The sequence below is a fragment of the Pipistrellus hanaki genome (genome assembly GCF_964339955.1).
Source record: "Pipistrellus hanaki genome assembly, chromosome: 3".
NCBI lineage: Eukaryota > Metazoa > Chordata > Mammalia > Chiroptera > Vespertilionidae > Pipistrellus > Pipistrellus hanaki.
The window spans coordinates 120,413,828-120,432,468 of NC_140505.1; the positions used below are offsets into that span (position 1 = coordinate 120,413,828).

Below are 18,641 nucleotides of genomic sequence, written 5' to 3' on the forward strand. Positions count from 1 at the left end.
TCAAACAGCTCTTAAACTATTTAAAGAATGTTTATAGCTGAAACCGGTTTGGCTCAGTGGTAGAGCATCGATCCGCGGACTGAAAGGTCCCGGGTTCGATTCTGGTCAAGGGCATGTACATTGGTTGCGGGCACATCCCCGGTGGGGGGTGTATAAGAGGTAGCTGATCGATGTTTCTCTCTCATCGATGTTTCTTACTCTCTATTCCTCTCTCTTTCTCTCTGTAAAAAATTAATAAAATATATTTTTTTAAAAAAAGAATGTTTATAGTAGACATATGTACAAGATCTTGAACAATCAGGGCCCAACATTTTAAACTGACAATAAAATAAGCTGTATATATACATTTTTTTAAATTCAAGCTTTCATCAGAATAAAATCAGATTTTGTTCCAAATAACGTAAATGTTAGAGTGTTGTCATTTTTGGCAGTTCCATAAATGTGTCCTAAAAGAAGTAATATTTTTATTATCTGATTGCTAACCCATTTTTTTATTTTTCATTGAAGAACAGTTTACATATCCCTATATATAAAAGCCAAGCAACCAGAACTACGAAAGCATTGGAACTAACAGTCACTATGACTCACAATGTGGTGGCCAACTGGTCCCATCAGGGCTCCAATTGCCCCCCCAACCTACCATTGCCCCTCCCCCTGGCCAGCTATGGTCCCACCCCACAGCCAGCGCTTCCCCCAATAGGCCCCCATCGGGGAGGGCCAGCAGCCCACCCGCGCATGAATTCATGCACCAGACCTTTAGTAATATTATATTAGTTTCAGGTGTGAAAAATAATGATTTAATATTGGTATAATTGCTAATTCATCACCACAATAAGTCTAGTTACTATCCATCATCATACCTCCTTATAATTTTCTTTCCTGTGATGATTTACTCTCTTAGCAACTTCCAAATATGATCATCATGTTATATATTACATTCCCATGGCTAATTATTTTATAATTAGAAGTTTGAACCTTTTGACCCCTTCAGCTAATTCACCCAACCCAGATCCTTTTCTTCCCTTCTGGCAATCACCAATCAGTTCTCTATATCTATAAACTTGTTTGGGGTGTGTGTGTGTGTGTGTGTGTGTGTGTGTGTGTGTTTGCTTCAATCCCCAGTAGGGGGCATGCAGGAGATAGCTGATCGATGATTCTCTCTCATCATTGATATTTCTAGATCCAACATACAAGTGAAGTCATATGGTATTTGTCTTCCTTTTAACACTTTTATTCACCAATTTTAACTTGGTCATTAAAATTTGATATATTTGGTTAACATATGTACTACATAATAACAATCTAGTAACATAATATTGATCCAGCTCTTCAATCTGAAATACTTAAGAGTCTGATGATGTGCCAAAGAGACAACTTTCCCAATCAATACTCACATGGGTACTTGGTATATCACAGAAGTAAAGTATTCCCTCCTTGCAATATAAGTTTCTTTGGCTTGATGACTAAGAAACCTATGCCAATGTAAAATATTCTCTACTACAACTTAAATATAAATGAGCTTAAGAGGAGCAAAGGCATCCAATTGCCTTGTAATAAAACTTAGAGCCATGAAGAGAATTTCCAACTCTTTGATGCTTTCATTCATGGGTCATTTTGGGTTCTGGTGGGATGGATAATTCAAGTGATATCTAGATGCAATTTATGTATTTATCCATCTCAATCAAGATTAAAAGATGGATAAAAAAGGTTAATCTGAACGTAGATCTATGAACCAGGAGATCAGGGTTTGATTCCCGGTCAGGGCACATGCCTGGGTTGTGGGATCAATCCCCAGTAGGGGGCATGCAGGAGATAGCTGATCGATGATTCTCTCTCATCATTGATATTTCTATCTCTTTCTCCCTCTCCCTTCCTCTCTGAAATCAATAAAAATATTTTTTTTAAAAAAGGTTAATCTGCATATGTTAAAGTTTTTATACACAGTTATGTTCATTCCACTATGGAGATAACAGAGGTGACTGAGACCTGATCCCTGCCCTTCCATGACCTCTTGGTGATTTGTTAAATTACTGGTAAAACCTAAGCATTGTAGAATGTGAGCACTTACAGTGTATGTATAGTGACAAAAGGAGATAAGTATTAAGCATTCTTTGCCAAAGTAGCTTAAAGGGAAATAAGATTCAAGGTGATGTGCTTTTTAAGAAAGAGGCATTTGTCAAGAAGACATGTGCAAGTTGACTCTGGGAAAACAATGAAGATATATTCCTGTAAAATGAGAGGAGAGTGGAAGACACATCTATAATAATAAAAGCATAATATGACAATTAGACCAGATAGGTGAATGACCTTCCTGACTTCTTTCAGAATTAAGCTGTGGCAGCAGGGGTTAGCGGTAGTCAGGCAGGCAAGCGAGTTGTTAGGGGCAATCAGGCAGGAATGCAGAGTGGTTATAGCAATCAAGTAGGCAGCAAGTGGTTAGGGGCAATCAGGCAAGCAGGCAGAGGCAGTGAGGGGTGATCAGGCAGGCAGGCAAGCAGTTAGGGGCAGTCAGGCAGGCAGGTGAGAGGTTAGGGGAGATCAAGCAGGCAGGCAAGTGGTTAGGGGTGATGAGGCAGGCAGGCAAGAGAGTGGTTAGGAGCCAGCAGTCCAGGTTTTCTTTTTCTTTTCTTTTCTTTTCTTTTCTTTTTAATATATATAATTGATCTTTTACAGAGAGGAAGGGAGAGAGATAGAGAGCTAGAAACATCAATGAGAGAGAAACATCGACCAGCTGCCTCTTGCACACCCCCTACTGGGGACGTGCCCGCAACCAATGTACATGCCCTTGACCGGAATCAAACCTGGGACCTTTCAGTCTGCAGACCGACGCTCTACCACTGAGCCAAATGGGCTTCGGCAGCAGTCCAGGTATTCGAGAGGGATGTATGACTGCCAGTTTAGGCCCAATCTCTAAGGGATGCCTGCGGGATTGGGCCTAAACTGGCAGTCCGACATCCCCCAAGAGAGGAAGGGAGATGGATAGAGAGCTAAAAACAACAACGAGAGAAACATTGATCAGCTGCCTACTGCACACCCCCTACTGGGGAACCAAGGTACATGCCCTTGTCCAGAATAAAACCTGGGACCCTTCAGTTTCCAGTCAAGGGCATGTACATTGGTTGTGGGCACATCCCCGGTGGGGGATGTGCAGGAGGCAGCTGGTCGATGTTTTCCTCTCATCGATATTTCTAACTCTCTATCCCTCTCCCTTTCTCTCTGTAAAAAATCAATAAAATATATATATTTTTTAAATTGACAGGATTGTTATAAATATTAAATAAATTAAAGCATTTAGCACTGTACCTAGCTCATAGCATGAATACAACTAAAGCTTAGCTGTTTTAACTATATGCTAGACACTACTTCTTTACATTAGCACTCTTACTCATTTTAAATACCCTATACAGTTGTTATTTCTTCTCAATCAGTAAGGATGGGTTGGATTCGCTACAATAACCGTAAACTTTCTGTAACTCGTAAAGCATAAATGTTTATTTCTCATTTACGCTTCCCTGCGGTTTCAAGTGGACTCCCAAAGCACTGTCATCTATGCATTTCTGCTCAGCCATCCAGACTACTGCTATGCTACATGTGCTTCCACAATGACTGTGACAGACCAGAGGGCACAAAGCTTTGAAGCACTGACACGCCTTACTCCTCTAACGGCCATAGCTAAGCTAATCACATAACCACGCTGACGTGGGGAGATTCTCTCTTCTCCTGCGCTCAAAAGTAGAGGAGAACAGATATTGCTGAACAATAATACCCATCACAGCCCGGATTTTACAATCCCTTTTTATGATAGTTTGAGGCAAGGTGCAGTTCAAAGAGTGGAGCCAACATTTTAACCAAAAATCAGAATCAGATTGTTTTCTCCACAAATAACGATCCTCAACTTTTTTCTTCACTCACCAAAATAGGCTCTCTGATAAATTTCCACTGGTAATAGTGGCAAACTTCATTCAGCCTTGATTAAGGGGTGAGTTGGGAGGAAGGCTGAATCAGGGCAGTTGCGGTTTAGAAAAGCACTTAACTCTCAATTGAGAATCAATGAAGCTCTATAAAAATAAGAAAAAGTGTAGAGAAAACAAAGTGAGATTAGTGCAAAAGTAGACTTTTCTAAGCTCCAATACTTTCACTCAGTTATTTAGCTAATCCTAATAAAAGAGTAACATGCAAATGAACTGTCACTTTGCCATAAAAATGGCTGTGCCCACAGCCAATAAGGAGGGAAGGGACAAGGCCTGCAGAGGAGGGCAGTTGGGAGGGACCAGGCTTGCAGGGAAGGGCAGTTGGGGGGACCTGGGCCAGCAGGGGAAGGCAGTTGGAGACAACCAAGCCTGTAGGAAAGGGCAGTTAGGAGTAATTGGGCCAGCAGGAGAGCAGTTAGGCATTGATCAGGCTGGCAGGGGAATGGTTAGGGGCAATCAGGCAGGCAGACGAGCAGTTTGGAGCCAGCAGTCCTGTATTGTGAGGGATGTCCAACTGCCCATTTAGGCCCAATCCTACCTGGACATCCCTCGAGGGGTCCCAGATTGGAGAGGGTGCAGGCTGGACTAAGAGACACACCCCCATTCCCTGTGCACAAATTTTGTGCACCTGGCCTCTCTCCAGTCCTATATAATAAAAGGCTAATATGCAAATTGTACCTTCAACTGGAAGTTCAACCAGGAGTTTGACCAGGTGTCAGGACTGGCCAACCACCCTCGACCTCTCCCCAGGCCATGCAGGAATTTGTGTACCAGGCCTCTAGTAGTCAATAATACTGATTTTATGTTGCTTTAGCTACTAATTTTTTTTAAATCAATCTATCATACTAAATTTTTTTTTTTTTTGCAAATATCTATATTGGTCATATCCACAATAGATACTTAGCATTCTTTCTTTTTTCTTAATCTTCCCAAGTTTATTTTACTTAACTGATGTATTCATTTAGGAGAGAAATCTTAAAAGATTATACTTGGGAAATGTTGTTATTCTTCAAAACCTAAGGAGAAGGTGTGCCTATTGTCCAGAATTAGTCTTAAGTCAAACACCTACAAGACTAGTTGCTCTTCTCCCATTTAGAACAATTTGTTTTTTAAATTAGTAAAATTCACTATTTAATACTTAAAAGTCATAAATGAAACACTAACTTAGAATTTGAAAGAGCTTTTTTTTTTAGCCACCCTAAGACTGTCAACTGGACTATTTTAAACTCAAAACTTCAACTTCAACTTCCCTAGATATAATAGTACCTCTCCTTGCTCTACACTGTCTCTTACATCAGTTAGCCACAATGCCAGTGAAAGCAAATATAATTAAACCTTTGATAACAAATTCTCTATACATAGTTTAGATCAAGAATTTGAGTTCCACATTCAGATATGCTTCCTAAAACCATAATTTTAAGGAGTTATTACAACATATATATGTTTATATATATATATATATATATATATATATATATATATAGATACAATACACATATATTTTATATATTTTTTATATATATATATATATATATAAAACCACAAAGATGTCTTGATTTCCCACATATTTCTCTTGCAAATGTAACACCACAATGAAAAGTAATGCTCTCCATGAAGTTGCTGCTTTTTGCTTATGAAAGTGGAATTTTATTTATTTATTCATTTTTTAAAGGAGGAAGAGGAGAAGGAGAGGGAGGAAATGACTCAAACCACTGGATTTCTATCTCAAGGACAGTATGTGGCATGAACAAAGGAAAAGTAAGCCACCTTCCAGGAGGTGCTCAGAGCTTGGCTTTCCCCCACACCTGCGAGTGGACTGGTAGCAGCTGCTTGAATTTCCATTGTCCATTGACGGTGCCCTCTGTCAGGCAATCCACCCTTGCTTATGTAATTGCAGCATTCCTGCAGTTCGCTCTGTTCTGTCCTAAAGGCTCAGTTGCAGGACACACTGAGAAAAGTAGATACAGCACAGCACCAAGCTGCTGACCTTCAGAAACAAAGTGAGGCCCATCTTATACAATCGGCTTTTTTATGAGTACTGTATTTCCAACGGGCCATTTTCATGCTGACCCTGTGTCTTCTAAAAATGTTTATATTTAGAAAAAATGTTATGTTTAAGTTTAGGTATACCTATACTGTACACAATATGAATAAAACCATTTCCTTTAGAGTTTGTCAAAAGGGGGCAAATTTTTCATTCTTAGATAAAACTCTGACCTTCAAAAGAATTAAATATTAAATTCTGAAACACATAAAGGAAATTTCACAGAATCTTAATAAGGCTTTAAAAAAGACTGAATTTCCTTAACAGTTGAATGTGCCTAACTAACTGCCAAAGAACCAAAATTGAGTAGGGGAATTAAATTACTTTCTGGTTATATAAAATTCACATTATACTTTCCTTATTTGTTTTCCTTTTAAACAATGTCAAACTCATAGAAAAGACCCAAGTACAAGATAAAGAAGTTTTCCCCTCTGAACAACTTACTGACCTGTTGCCTGACAACCTTAGAAAAACTGAACAAATATTATATCATCCCTTTCCCACTCTCTAGTTCCCTGTCCATCTCACAATCAAATGTTTAGCTATCTAGCTGAATAGTCTATAACAGGAGCATATAGATCTGCTGAGTAGTTCTTTTTTTTTTTTTTTAAATATATTTTTATTGATTTTGTACAGAGAGATAGAGAGCTAGAAACATCGATGAGAGAGTCATCGATCAGATCCCTCTTGCACACCCCCTACTAGGGATATGCCCGCAACCAAGGTACATGCCCTTGACCAGAATTGAACCCAGGACCTCTCAGTCCCCAAGCCGACGCTCTATCCATTGAGCCAAACCGCTTTCGGGTGCTGAGTAGTTCTTTATTCCATCTTTTAAACTTCCATCTTGTTTCTTTCATTCTAGTATCTAAAGAAAAATATAATAATAAGCCACAAAGTTCAACTTGCAAAAACAGGGAGCCCCGCTGATGAGGAATAGTTTCAAATAAGCAAGATTCCCTTTATTCCTGTTTCAAAGATTTTTTTTCACTTCTGCCTTTAAACATGGGTTCCTCCTAAGTGGGGCAGAGGAGAAAAGTAAAGAGAGTGAGGAAACTATCTTTCAGGCAACCTAGGCACCTTCACATGCTGTCATCCTATCCCCTTTCCCTTCGATCACTGCCAAATAGATCCACGTGTTTACCTACCATCAGTTCCCTCTGAAATGCATTGTTTGGGCTTTGGCCTTCATCTCTTCATTGATATCACATTATTAAAAGTCACTGATGAGTTCTGAGTCAAAACTGACCTTTCAATCCTCAAAAGCCTCAAAAGATCTCTAGAGCCCATGACCTCTATGGACTTCCCTGCTTTTATCTCTCCTCTTTCTCATACTCCATGACACAAAAATACCCTACTCTTGCTTCTATTTCTTTAAACAAGTCCCAACCATTCCACAGTTTTTTTCTTCCTCCTTTTTGTCTCCCTACACTCAACATCCACCAGGGTTTAACTCTTCATCTCTTTGCAACTTATAGTCAAAACCATAATTCTACGTCAATTCCCTCTCACATTTTCAAACTATCATCTTTAATTTTGCAACCAATTCCTCCACTTGGACTTTTGACTCATATTCTTGCAGTCACCGCAACTTCTTTTCTTCCCTGCACCCCAGCCAGCCAGTCACTATGTCTAATTTTGCCTGGAACAGCAGCTACTCAGTTCCAGCCAAGTGTTACCACAGAAGAACGCTGACCCACTGCTGACAGATGGTCCACTTTTTGTTTTCTTTTCAGGAGAAGTGAAAATGTGACTTGTTAAAGGAAACTTAAATTTTAGATGAGATCTTCCAATGCTTAAATACTGATAATTTTTATAAACAAACAAAAAAACACCCAGCATCTGGATCAAACAAAACCTTTCTGCAGTCTGTCCGATTGTGACTGGTAGCCTGCAGAATGGATGCAAACGCCTTAGCATGCTGGGTCTTCTTAAACCATCCTGAAAACTACCTTCTGAATTCCATTACCAGTACTTCAAAATAACCACTACAAGCCAACTGTTTTGTAATACTATATATACTCCAAGCACACTTGGTTCTTCCATATCTCCATGCCTTTGCCATGTTTGTTCCCCACATTAAAAAAAAAAAAAAAAAAAAAAGTTTTTCTTTTTTCCTAAGTCCCACTTTATGATCAGTTCAAAAGCTACCATTTCTCTGAAAACTTCCTGAACCACATTAGTTTATGAGACTACCTCTCCCATAGTCTAGAGACATGAATACCTAGTACTGTGTGCCAGGCACAGTCCTGGACATTTCATAAGTTCCCTCCCCCACATACAATCCTAAGAAATTGATACTAACATCATGAAAATACTGAAGATAGCCCAAGGTAAGTGGCAGAGCAGGGATTGTAACTACACAGAAGCTCCATTTCTTTAACGTGGTCCTTTCTCCTTTGGACTTTTCTCTGTCTGTTAGAGTCCACTCCCTTCCTTAATCATTAAATCCTTATGACTTCAGATTGTGTTCATTATCAATATGTGTTAAGAACAAAGCCTCAGGTCCATTGACCACAAAACAGAGTTTTCTTCACAGTAAGGATATAGCATCTAGACTTCATTGAGTTTCAGTCCCAGGCCCATGAAAGCAGAAAGACCCTCCCCTATCTGGCCCACCGCCTCAGGAAACCAGGCAGAACAGAGCTCTGGCTGACACCGGCACCTGATACAAAGATCAACTCCTCCCTTTCCTGATCCCAACCCATCAGAAGAACCCAGGATCCCAACTCCTTTAACCACCACTATTAATGACTTCCCCCTCTATCACCCATGCCCTGGAAGCCACTGGGGAGCCAGATCTTTGAAGGTTAGTTTACCTGAGACTCCAAGCTTGGCTCCATTTTCTCAACTAATACTTTCTTGGCTGCAAACTCCTCATGTGTTTGATTGCACTTAAATGTGCCCAAATAGACCCATTTAGTCTGGTAGCAGGGTTGAACTAACAGCTGTCTTGTTCCAGTGCAAAAAGAGTAGGACACTCATGTTTTAAACATGTCGTATGGCATGTGTTATGTGGGAGGAAAAAAAATGTTCAAATCCTTAGCACGACTTCTAAGACCACTCAAAATATGCTCTCTTCTTCCATTTCTTGATAATTTCCTTGTCATTCCTTAAGCTTCAGCCACAATGGCCTGCTTTCAGTTTATAGAACTTACTGAGCTATCGTATAATTCAAGACCTTTGCAAATGCTGTTTTCATTGTCTGGAATGGTCTTCCCCTCTTCTCGCATCTAATCCTTATTATTCATTTTGAACCCATTTTAAAGATTTCCTCAAGACTCCTTTCTTTCCAGTAGTGTTTGACTGAATAGTGCTGTTAGAATAATATTTGACTAAATGACATCATTCAGTTGTTATCCTTTCTCCTCCATGTATACTTGGCCACTGCCTTACGTTTGGCCATCGTTTTTAGTTTGGACTAGCCCAGTGACTTCTTGAGTTCTTTGCACTGTGTATTGGAAGAGATAGTCACGTAAGTCATGTCAGGACCATACTTTAGGGCAGACATGTGGGCAGAGAACTTTGAGAACACACTCTTGGGAGAGGAAATAAGCTGTTTTGATCTAAGAAACACTAAGAGGGTTTCCTGTCCTAAAATAATTGTGGTATGAGAGTGCAAAATACATATTCTTCCTTTAACGTTCACAGGGCCTATTTCATTCAAGCTGTGGTCTTACTTCTTTATTTAATTAATCTTTATATTACTTCTACATTTATATATATATATATATGAAAACTGAAGCACAGAAAGATTAAGTAACATGCCTGTGAACACACAACCAGTAACTGCAAAAGCCAGGACTCCAGCCCAATATTCTGGCTCCAGCTCTCAATCATCATGATTCCCAAAAACCAGGGGCCACATATTGCTCATTGGTGTATGCCTAGTACTTGGGTCATTGCCAGGCATGTAAAGAGGATGAGTCAAACACTGCTGTAAAAATAAGAAGTGGGAGGGGAAAGGCCCTCAGACTCTCAAGGGAAAGCCATGCCAACATTTTCAAACAGGATGGGGCAGGGGAGGGTGGCAACACAGATCAGCTCTGGTTCACCTACCCTTCCCCGCTCCAAGTTCCCTGCCTTCAACAGGGGACATTTATCAGATGCAAACCTGACCATCTCACTGCTGGGAACTTGGGAGTGGGAAAGCTTCTTGCAGTGCTTCTAAAACTTTCTCAGGAAACATTGCTCCCTGATGGCTGGCAGATGAGAGCGAGCTACCTGTGAAGCGCGTGTCCCAAAAAGTAGCCACAACTCTGAGTTCTTTCTCACGGACTGTGTCTCACCCTTACTGTTCTAGCAAGTTGCTGTCATGTATCTCTGACTGTTGTAATATAAAAAGTGTTTCTAGCTACTTATAATTGCTGCTCTAGAAGGAAAGCCTTTGCTCCTACCATGGTTTCTAGCACCACCTGGCCTCTGTGTGCATTCTTTCTGGGCATTCCCATACTCCGGCTTCATACACAGAACAGGGCCTCTGAGCTCCTTACCATGACACATAAAACCCTTCCGGGGCCCAGCCGTGATGGACAGCCCCTCTCCCACCTCTCCGGCTAACACAATCAGAAACAATCAAATTCCAACCGGAGTTCCAGTTCCTGGTCTCAAAGACTTAGGTACTTGAGTACTTTGAGAAGACACACTCACCCACGCCAACCCTACTTGGGTGTGAACTTACTGAAGTTTTTCCTCTATCCCCTTCTTCCCCAAGGCCACTGGGCCATAGTTCCCTGGTTTAATAGAGTGCTTGCATTTGTTTACAGGGCTTCTTCCCAGGTTGGGCTGTGCTGTTCCTGGAGACAGGCCCTCGATTTCATCAGTTTAACATCCCAGGGCCGCGCAGAGCCCTGCCATCCAGGTACATCAGTCTACGGGAAACTGGGCTCCCGATACCCGACTTCCTCAAGAGAAGGCAAGAAAAGCTGTGAAACTGAACTGAAACACACACTGACATCTCCAGTCTCCATTCCCATTCCCCGTGGAACCCCGGGCTCCCTCCCGAGCAGGGGGCGTCGAGGCCGGGGACGGGGAGGGCGGGCGGAGGGCTCACTCACCAGCTGGTGGAAGGGTGCCTGTTCTCCAGCGTCTTGGTCCAGGGCCTGTACCAGCTGATCTGCTCCGCGGCTTTGCCCCAGAACCGCTCGGGGTCGGCCACCGAGGCCGCGAAGTGGGTCCGGTACTCGCTGCCGCCGCCGCCCGCGGACAGAGCGCGGCAGCCGCGGCCCCCGAGCGCGCCCCGCGGGCCGGGGGCCACGTACGCCCTGCGGGCCGGGCCGGCTCCCCGGGCCTGGGGGGCGCCCGGCAGGGGGCCCCCGAGACCCCCGGCGCCCGTGACTTTCCGGCACTGCAGCCAGGACGGCTTCATCGCCGCCAGCGGCCCCCCACCCCCTGCAGGACCTGCGATCGGCGGTCCCCGGAGCGCACCCCTCGGGCGGCGGTTGGGTTGGGGTGCAGGAGGCTTCCGGGGGCTCGTGGGCAGCAGGCGGGAGGCGGGCGCTAATTGCGGGGCGAGTCGCAGCCTCGGAGTTTGGAAGTCACACTAGAGTCGCCGGGAAAAACCGACCTGGAGCCGCAGAGGAAGCAACAGGCTGGAGTTGGGGGAGAGGGAGGAAGGAGGGGGGAGGGGGAGGCGATCCATTGCCCTGCGCGCGGTGAGGGAGGTCCTGCAAGAAATCCAACCTCTCCGTGCATTGCCCACCTCGAGGTCCCCAGGAAGAGTGCCCTCAAGCTGCAGCACGGCCTCCCTTCCTTCACACACAGCCCCTGGGTGAAGCCCACGGGCCCATCTCACTCAGTTCTCAGGCAAAAGCGAATGTGATCACCTCCCCTCCCCGGGCAAATCTCTGGAGAGCCAGCTGGTGGTGCAGGCGGCCTCGCCCTTGGGCTGCAGCGGATGCCAGCACCCCGGGATGTGCGGCGAGGCCCCTGAAGTGTGCGTTTAATTGATGTGTAGTTTCACCTCAACTCAACCCCTGGTTATTAAAAACACCAGCGGCTCCGGGGCAAAGACTGCTCCAGGATTTCCTGGCAGCTGAGAGAGGAGGAGGAGTGGTGAGAGGTTTTGTGGTCAGAATTGGGAAATGCTTTCTGGGGATCAAAGACAGGCCCCTGGGTAGATAACCCCCTGAGATAAGGGCTTCACTTGCTGGCTGCCTGGACTTCCCAACCGACTAGAAGCAAAAGAAAAGAATGGACTTGTTACATTTCCTCCCTAACAATTTGTCTCTTTGGAGTTTCTGTGGGCCTTTTATTGATTGGGCGGGGGGGGGGGGGGGGGGGGGGGGGGGGCGGGGGCGGGGAGAAATGAAGATCTGAGGAAAGAAGAAGCTGAAGACAAAAGAGAAAGGCGATATGAATTAGTATCTGGGTTCACCATTCTTCAAGCTCTTTTCCTGTTTTATTTTTTCACATGTTAGTGAAATTCATGTGCGATCTCAGTTGCCTTAGGAGTATGCCAAGCACGTTCCATTTTGGCGTGGTAATATTTTCTGTTTTAAATGAAAGATGTGCATTTCCAAATCTGAGGTGAGACATAGTGGAATGCCCTGGCCCTAGGAAGGATTGTAAACCTGAGAAGTTGTAAACAGATTATTCTGCAGGAAAAGATAAGGGTTAAGCAGAACAGAGATAAATCTATTGCAAAGCACACAAACAAGAATCTCTAGCCACCTGGGCTATTTCCTTTCAGCTGAGAAAGAAGGCACTAGACTTCCCTGACTCCTGCAGAGTGCTTTATTCCTTCTATTGGCCTCAAATCAAAATGATTTCCAATAATGAAGACATTTGTCACCATTTGGATCCAGGGAACGTTACAAAGCTGTTTAACCTCCTGGCTCCCTTCTTTCCTCTGCTCAGTTGCTTAATGCGGCTCTCTGGCATACAAGATCCCCTGGCCCTAAAGTATTCTCTGTTGTATTACAGTGGTGTCCATGTTAGCATTTGCTTAACAAATACGTGTTTGTGAGCACCTGCACAGTGAGGTAAGGTTGACTGGAGGAGGAGCTGTGAAGAAAGGAAGCAGACAATCGTTGACCTACTGTGTGTATATCGGGCATTCCCACTTTCAAATATGTTAGCCTCTCCGATTCTCAAAGGAGCACTAAGAAGTGGGAATTATAACCCCCACCCCCACTTTTACAAATAGAGGTTAACCTGCTCAAGGCCATGCAGCTACCAAACCAAACAGGAATCAAACCTTGCTGATGCTCAGAGCAACCCAAGCACCTAGTGAGGCATGTGTGCCCTGAGATGGACCACCCCTGTCTCAAGGGGGAGGCCTTGCACAGGGACAGTCAGCTTCAGTTCTGTCCTTACCCCAGCACACTATACAAACACTACCCTTTTCTCTGAGGTCCCTGACTTTGGTAAGATGGGGAATCTGATTCTAAAGTCCAGGATTTTACCACCAGGCAACTGTCCATTGTCTTGTTTTGAGTAATTGTACAGAATAGACTATTAATGTAAGTTCCATTACAGGTCAAGGAGAGAGCATGAGTGAAGGCACAGTCCAACAAAGGCTAGGATGTAGTGTAGGGGTGGAGCAGGAGTGGACAGTAGCAATAAAAATATTTACTGGAGCTAGATAAGGAAATCTGAAATAGTGTCAAATGCAGTCCAGGGCCTAAGTGTAGATCATTGGCCTTTATATTAAGACTAAAGGCCAGTGAATGGAATTCGTGCACTGGTGGGGGTGGGGAGTGGCCTGCTGCAGGAGCAGCCACTCATCATGGTCAGCTGAGCAGTATTCATACGGTGGGAGCACACTGACCACCAGGGGGAAGCTCCTGCATTGAGTGACTGCTCCCTGGTACTCAGTGCTCATCATAGCTAGTGGTTGGTCAGTCATTTTAGTCATTCTGTCATTTGGTCAGACTGATCACTAAGCATATGAATATCAATTGAGTCTCAATTTGAATCCTAGTATCTAATAAGTGGGAAAACTTGGGAAATACATTAATTCCCTACACTGCCCTGGCAGGTATTGCTCAGTGGTTAGAGTGTCAGCCCAATACACTGAAGGGTCTCAGTTTTTATTCCCGGTAAAGGGCATATACCTGGGTTACAGGTTTGATCTCTGGCCCCCAGTCTGGGTGTATGCGGGAGGTGACCAATGGATATATCATTCTCACACTAATATTTTTCTCTCACTATACCCCCACAGCCCTCACCCTTTCCCTCCCTCCCTTCCACTCTCTCTAAAGAGCAATGGAGAGGAAGATGGCGGCCGCCAGGGGCTCGTCCCTAACGGCGGCGGCCCTGCGAGAGGCCACCCCCTGGTGGAGGAGCAGGTTCTTCGCAGCATCGGCCCGACCCTGAGGCTGGCGAAGGGCAGATCCACCTCACCAACAGCTGCGTCCAGAGGCTCCTGGAAATCACCCAAGGGGCAGAATTCCTCAGGCTGGAGGTGGAGGGAGGTGGATGCTCCGGATTTTAGTACAGATTTTCACTGGATACAGTGATCAACCCTGACGACAGAGTAGGGTATTTGAACAGGGTGAGGCACGAGTGGTGGTTGACTCTGATAGCTTGGCCTTCGTGAAAGGGGCCCACGTGGACTTCTGCCAAGAGCTGATCCGGAGCTCATTTCAAGTGCTGAACAACCCTCAGGCGGAGAAAGGCTGCTCCTGTGGCTCTTCCTTCTCTGTCACGCTTTGATGAGAGGACAGGTGACCCAGAGGTGGCTGCCATTGGTACCAATTTGAGGAACCTGGAATGAGTGGAATTTTAGTGGTTTCCTTCCAATCATGTCCCTCCCACAATTTTATTTCCCACAATCCAAGAGTGTCGTGTTTCGCCACTATTTTTTTTTCTCTTCAGAATGTGAAGCAATCTTGACTCTTGACTTCATTTCTCCTGCACAATTCTAAGGCCAAGGCTCCTGTTACCTAAGGTTTAATGACTAGTTGAAACCTGGTGTAATTTGTAGAGCCTCCAAGGTTCCAAAATGTGAGTTATTTGTCTGGTCTTCAGAGCTGCTTGTACATATATGTATAACTGTGTATAAAAGCTTCATTTTAAAGCAAAAAAAAAATAATAATAATAAAGAGCAATGGAGAGGGAAAACCAAGATGACGGCATAGTTAAACACTTAAACTGTTGCCTTGTACAACAATTTCAAAACTATAACTAAAAGACAAAACGGACATCATCCAGAACCACAGGAAGGCTGGCTGAATGGAAATTCTACAACTAGAAGGAAAGAGAAAAGCACACTGAGACTCAGAGGAGCTGCAGGAGGCAGAGGTACTGGGACACGCATAGAGAGGACTGGCAACTGAGTGTGTGGCTGGCTTTCTCAAGCGGGAGAGAAACTAAAGTTCCTGACTGTGCTGAACTTCAGTTCCAGTTGAGACTCTGGGGACCCAGACTCATTCAGGGAGAAAGTGGACTATCTGGCAACAGGCAGAACTCAATGGCGGCTTTCTCTCAGAGGTGCTTGCAGTGATTACCACGGGACACTGAGACACAGGGGCCTATTTGAGCAGGGCTGATGGGAAACCATTGCTGTCTTCTCCACCCTGTGACTCCACTACATCCAAGCTGAGCACAGAGGCTTTTGAAAGTCTTGTCTCATAAGGGTGTTTCCAGCACAGAAGTTCTCCTAGCATAGACACAGCTGATACTCACAGCCAATTGGCCTGGAGGTCAACTCCCCTCAGTGATACCAACAACAATCAAGGCTTAACTACAATAAGACTGTGCACACAGCCCACAAAGGGGTGGACCAAGAATGTCTACCTCAGATAACTGGGAGGCTGAGTCACTGGGCTTTGCTAAGACACCTAGCACACAAAGCTACCCTATTATCTCAGCAGCAAAAATGTGGAGACAAAGAAACAGGTAACAAATAAAAGAAATGGAGGAAAGTAAACAAACAACTGGATATAGAGTTCAAAACAACAGTTAAAAGGTTTTTCAATAATTTTCTAGAAAAGGCTGATAAATTTAGTGAGACCCCCAAGGATATGAAAAAAGGAACAACTAGAAATTAAGCATACACTGACTGAAATAAAAAATATTGTACAGAGATCTAATAGCAGACTACAGGATTGCAAGAATCAAGTAAAAAATCTGAAATACAAAGAAGCAAAAAACACTCAACCAGAAGAAGCAAAAAGAACAAAAAAAAATATGAAGATAAGTGTAAGGAGCCTTTGGGACAACTTCCAGCATACCAACATTAGAATTATGGGGGGTGCCAGAAGAAGAAAGAGAGCAAGATACTGAAAACCTATTTGAGGAAATAATGACTGAAAACTTTTCCCACCTGGTGAAAGAAATAGACTTACAAATCCCGGAAGCGCAGAGATCCCCAAACAAAAGGGATCCAAAGAGGACCACACCAAGAAACATCATAATTAAAATGCTAAGAGCAAAAGACAAAGAGAGAATATTAAAAGCAGCAAGAGAAAAACAGTTAGTTAACTACAGGGGAGCACTCATACGATTGTCAGCTGATTTCTCAACAGAAACTATGCAGGCCAGATGGGAGTGGCAAGAAATATTCAAAGTGATGAATAGCAAGAACCTACAATCAAGATTACTCTACCCAGCAAAGCTGTCATTCAGAATTGAAGGGCAGATAAAGAGCTTCACAGATAAGAAAAAGCTAAAGGAGTTCATCATCACCAAACCAGTATTATATGAAATGCTAAAGGGTATTCTTTAAGTAGGGGGGGGGAAAAGAAAAAGGTAAAGATAAAAATTATGAACAACAAATACATATCTATCAACAAGTAAATCTAAAACTCAAGTGAATAAAAAAAAATCTAATGAACAGAATAAACTGGTGAATATAATAGAATCAGGGGCATAGAAAGGGAGTGGACTGACATTTCTCGGGGGAAGGGATGTGGGGTGCGAGAATAAAAGTGGACAAAAATTGTTCACTATGGATTAGGACAGTGTGGGGGAGGTAAGGGCAGATGGTGGGGTGGGAACTGGGTGGAGTGAAGCTATGGGGGGAAAAAGGAACAATTGTAATAGTCTGAACAATAAAGATTAATTTTTTTTAAAAAAAGAACAATGGAAAAAAATATCCTCAGTGATAATTAACAAAAATTAAAATAAAATATTAATTCCTACACTGTAATTTTAGTATCTATATTCTGAAGTTTAGATATGTGTTTAACATCTGGTAGTAGCAAATCAAACTAATTTAGGACAGCAGCAAAGCCTGTGAATAACCAATCAATCCAAAAAAATAAAACCAAAAAGCTCCTGCTTTATTACCATACTTAAAATTGTACAATCAGATATTTTTTTAAATATAAAAAAAATATTTTATTGATTTTTTACAGAGAGGAAGGGAGAGAGATAGAGAGCTAGAAACGTCGATGAGTGAGAAACATCAACCAGCTGCCTCCTGCACACCCCCCACTGGGGACGTGCCTGCAACCAATGTACATGCCCTTGACCGGAATCGAACCTGGGACCTTTCAGTCCGCAAACCAACGCTCTACCACTGGGCCAAACCGGCTTCGGCACAATCAGATATTTTTTAAAGAAATTATTTTAATTTAGAAATTATCTACAGCAGCGGTTGAGAACCGCTAGCAGGGTTGCATAAGACCATCAAAAACACAAATATTTACATTATAATTCATTAACAGTAGCAAAATTACAGTTATGAAGTAGCAATGAAAATAATTTTATGATTAGGGGTCACCACAACATGAGGAACTGTATTAAAGGCTTGCGGCATTAGAAAGGTTGAGAACCACTGCCTTAAACAAAGATGAATTAATCAGATTATCCAAGAAGAGCTTTCTAGTACATAGAGAAAGCATAATTATGGAGAGGGTGCAGAAAAAAATTAGAGTATAGCATATAAAGTCTGCTTTATAAAAAATGAGAAGAATAGAGGAACCTGAAGTCAGAATACTTAGTAATGCCTAAAAGAAAGATGTTAAAAATGCTAATAATAAAACAGAAGGAAAGCAGAGCAAAGTTAGAATTGAAAGGGGAAAAAAGACACAGAAATTTTACAAGTCATTTACTCCACTTTACAATTTTTGGCTACATTTGGCCCTCCCTAGTACAAGCAAAACTTGCCAGAGAGGAAAAGTTATTAAAGCAAACACAATTTAAAGAGAATGGTAGATTTCCCTGTTCATGTGCTGTGCTAGCCATATAATTCATATTTTCACATAAATTTGTGAAGAGTCAAATGTCTGACTTTGGGTAAGTAGGTAAATATTAGAGCTACTGAGATTTTGCTTATGACAAAAAAAAAAAGAATGTTTCTATATACCCAATTTCTTGGTTAGTGTGAAAGTTTGTCAAGTAAACATGGAAGTGTTTGCACAAAGTATTTTATCTCTGCAGCAAAGGCAAGCTGAGCTGAAATTTGAGGCTTCAGAAACATCCCGATTTAGCAAAGGGTTTTGGGGAACTATGCTGATGTTCATAGCCTAAAACATATTTTTAAAACTTCTGAAGTACAGTTGCTGTGCCACTGTAGGCACTCTCAGTTGCAGATTTCAAACTAGAAGAGCTTAGAAAACGAACTGTGAGAAGAAAATGCACATTCTGAGGAAAATAACTCCAGATCTCTTTATTGCATGGCCCAGCAGCCTTCCCCAAGTTTCTGGTACCAGAATCCTGCCTATAAGCCATTCTCA

At 42.9% G+C, this 18,641-nt stretch overlaps 1 protein-coding gene and 1 pseudogene across 3 annotated transcripts in view; one reads left to right on the forward strand and one right to left on the reverse strand.

Moving 5' to 3' along the window:
• The window catches only part of ACSS3 (acyl-CoA synthetase short chain family member 3), a 153,393-nt gene extending 141,558 nt beyond the window's left edge, over positions 1 to 11,835 (reverse strand). Inside the window, exon 1 of one of the 2 annotated variants that reach the window (XM_084878860.1) lies at positions 11,073 to 11,835. In XM_084878860.1, the coding sequence (XP_084734986.1) occupies positions 11,073 to 11,383 (311 nt within the window). In that variant the 5' untranslated portion in view covers positions 11,384 to 11,835. The remainder of the gene's footprint in view (positions 1 to 11,072) is intronic. The other variant, XM_084878861.1, reaches the window with a different exon arrangement.
• A 2,399-nt stretch (positions 11,836 to 14,234) lies between these two features.
• LOC311620489 (iron-sulfur cluster assembly 2 homolog, mitochondrial-like) lies at positions 14,235 to 15,044 on the forward strand (annotated as a pseudogene). Its single transcript has one exon. The product of its transcript is annotated as an iron-sulfur cluster assembly 2 homolog, mitochondrial-like (transcript).
• Positions 15,045 to 18,641: the final 3,597 nt, after the last annotated feature.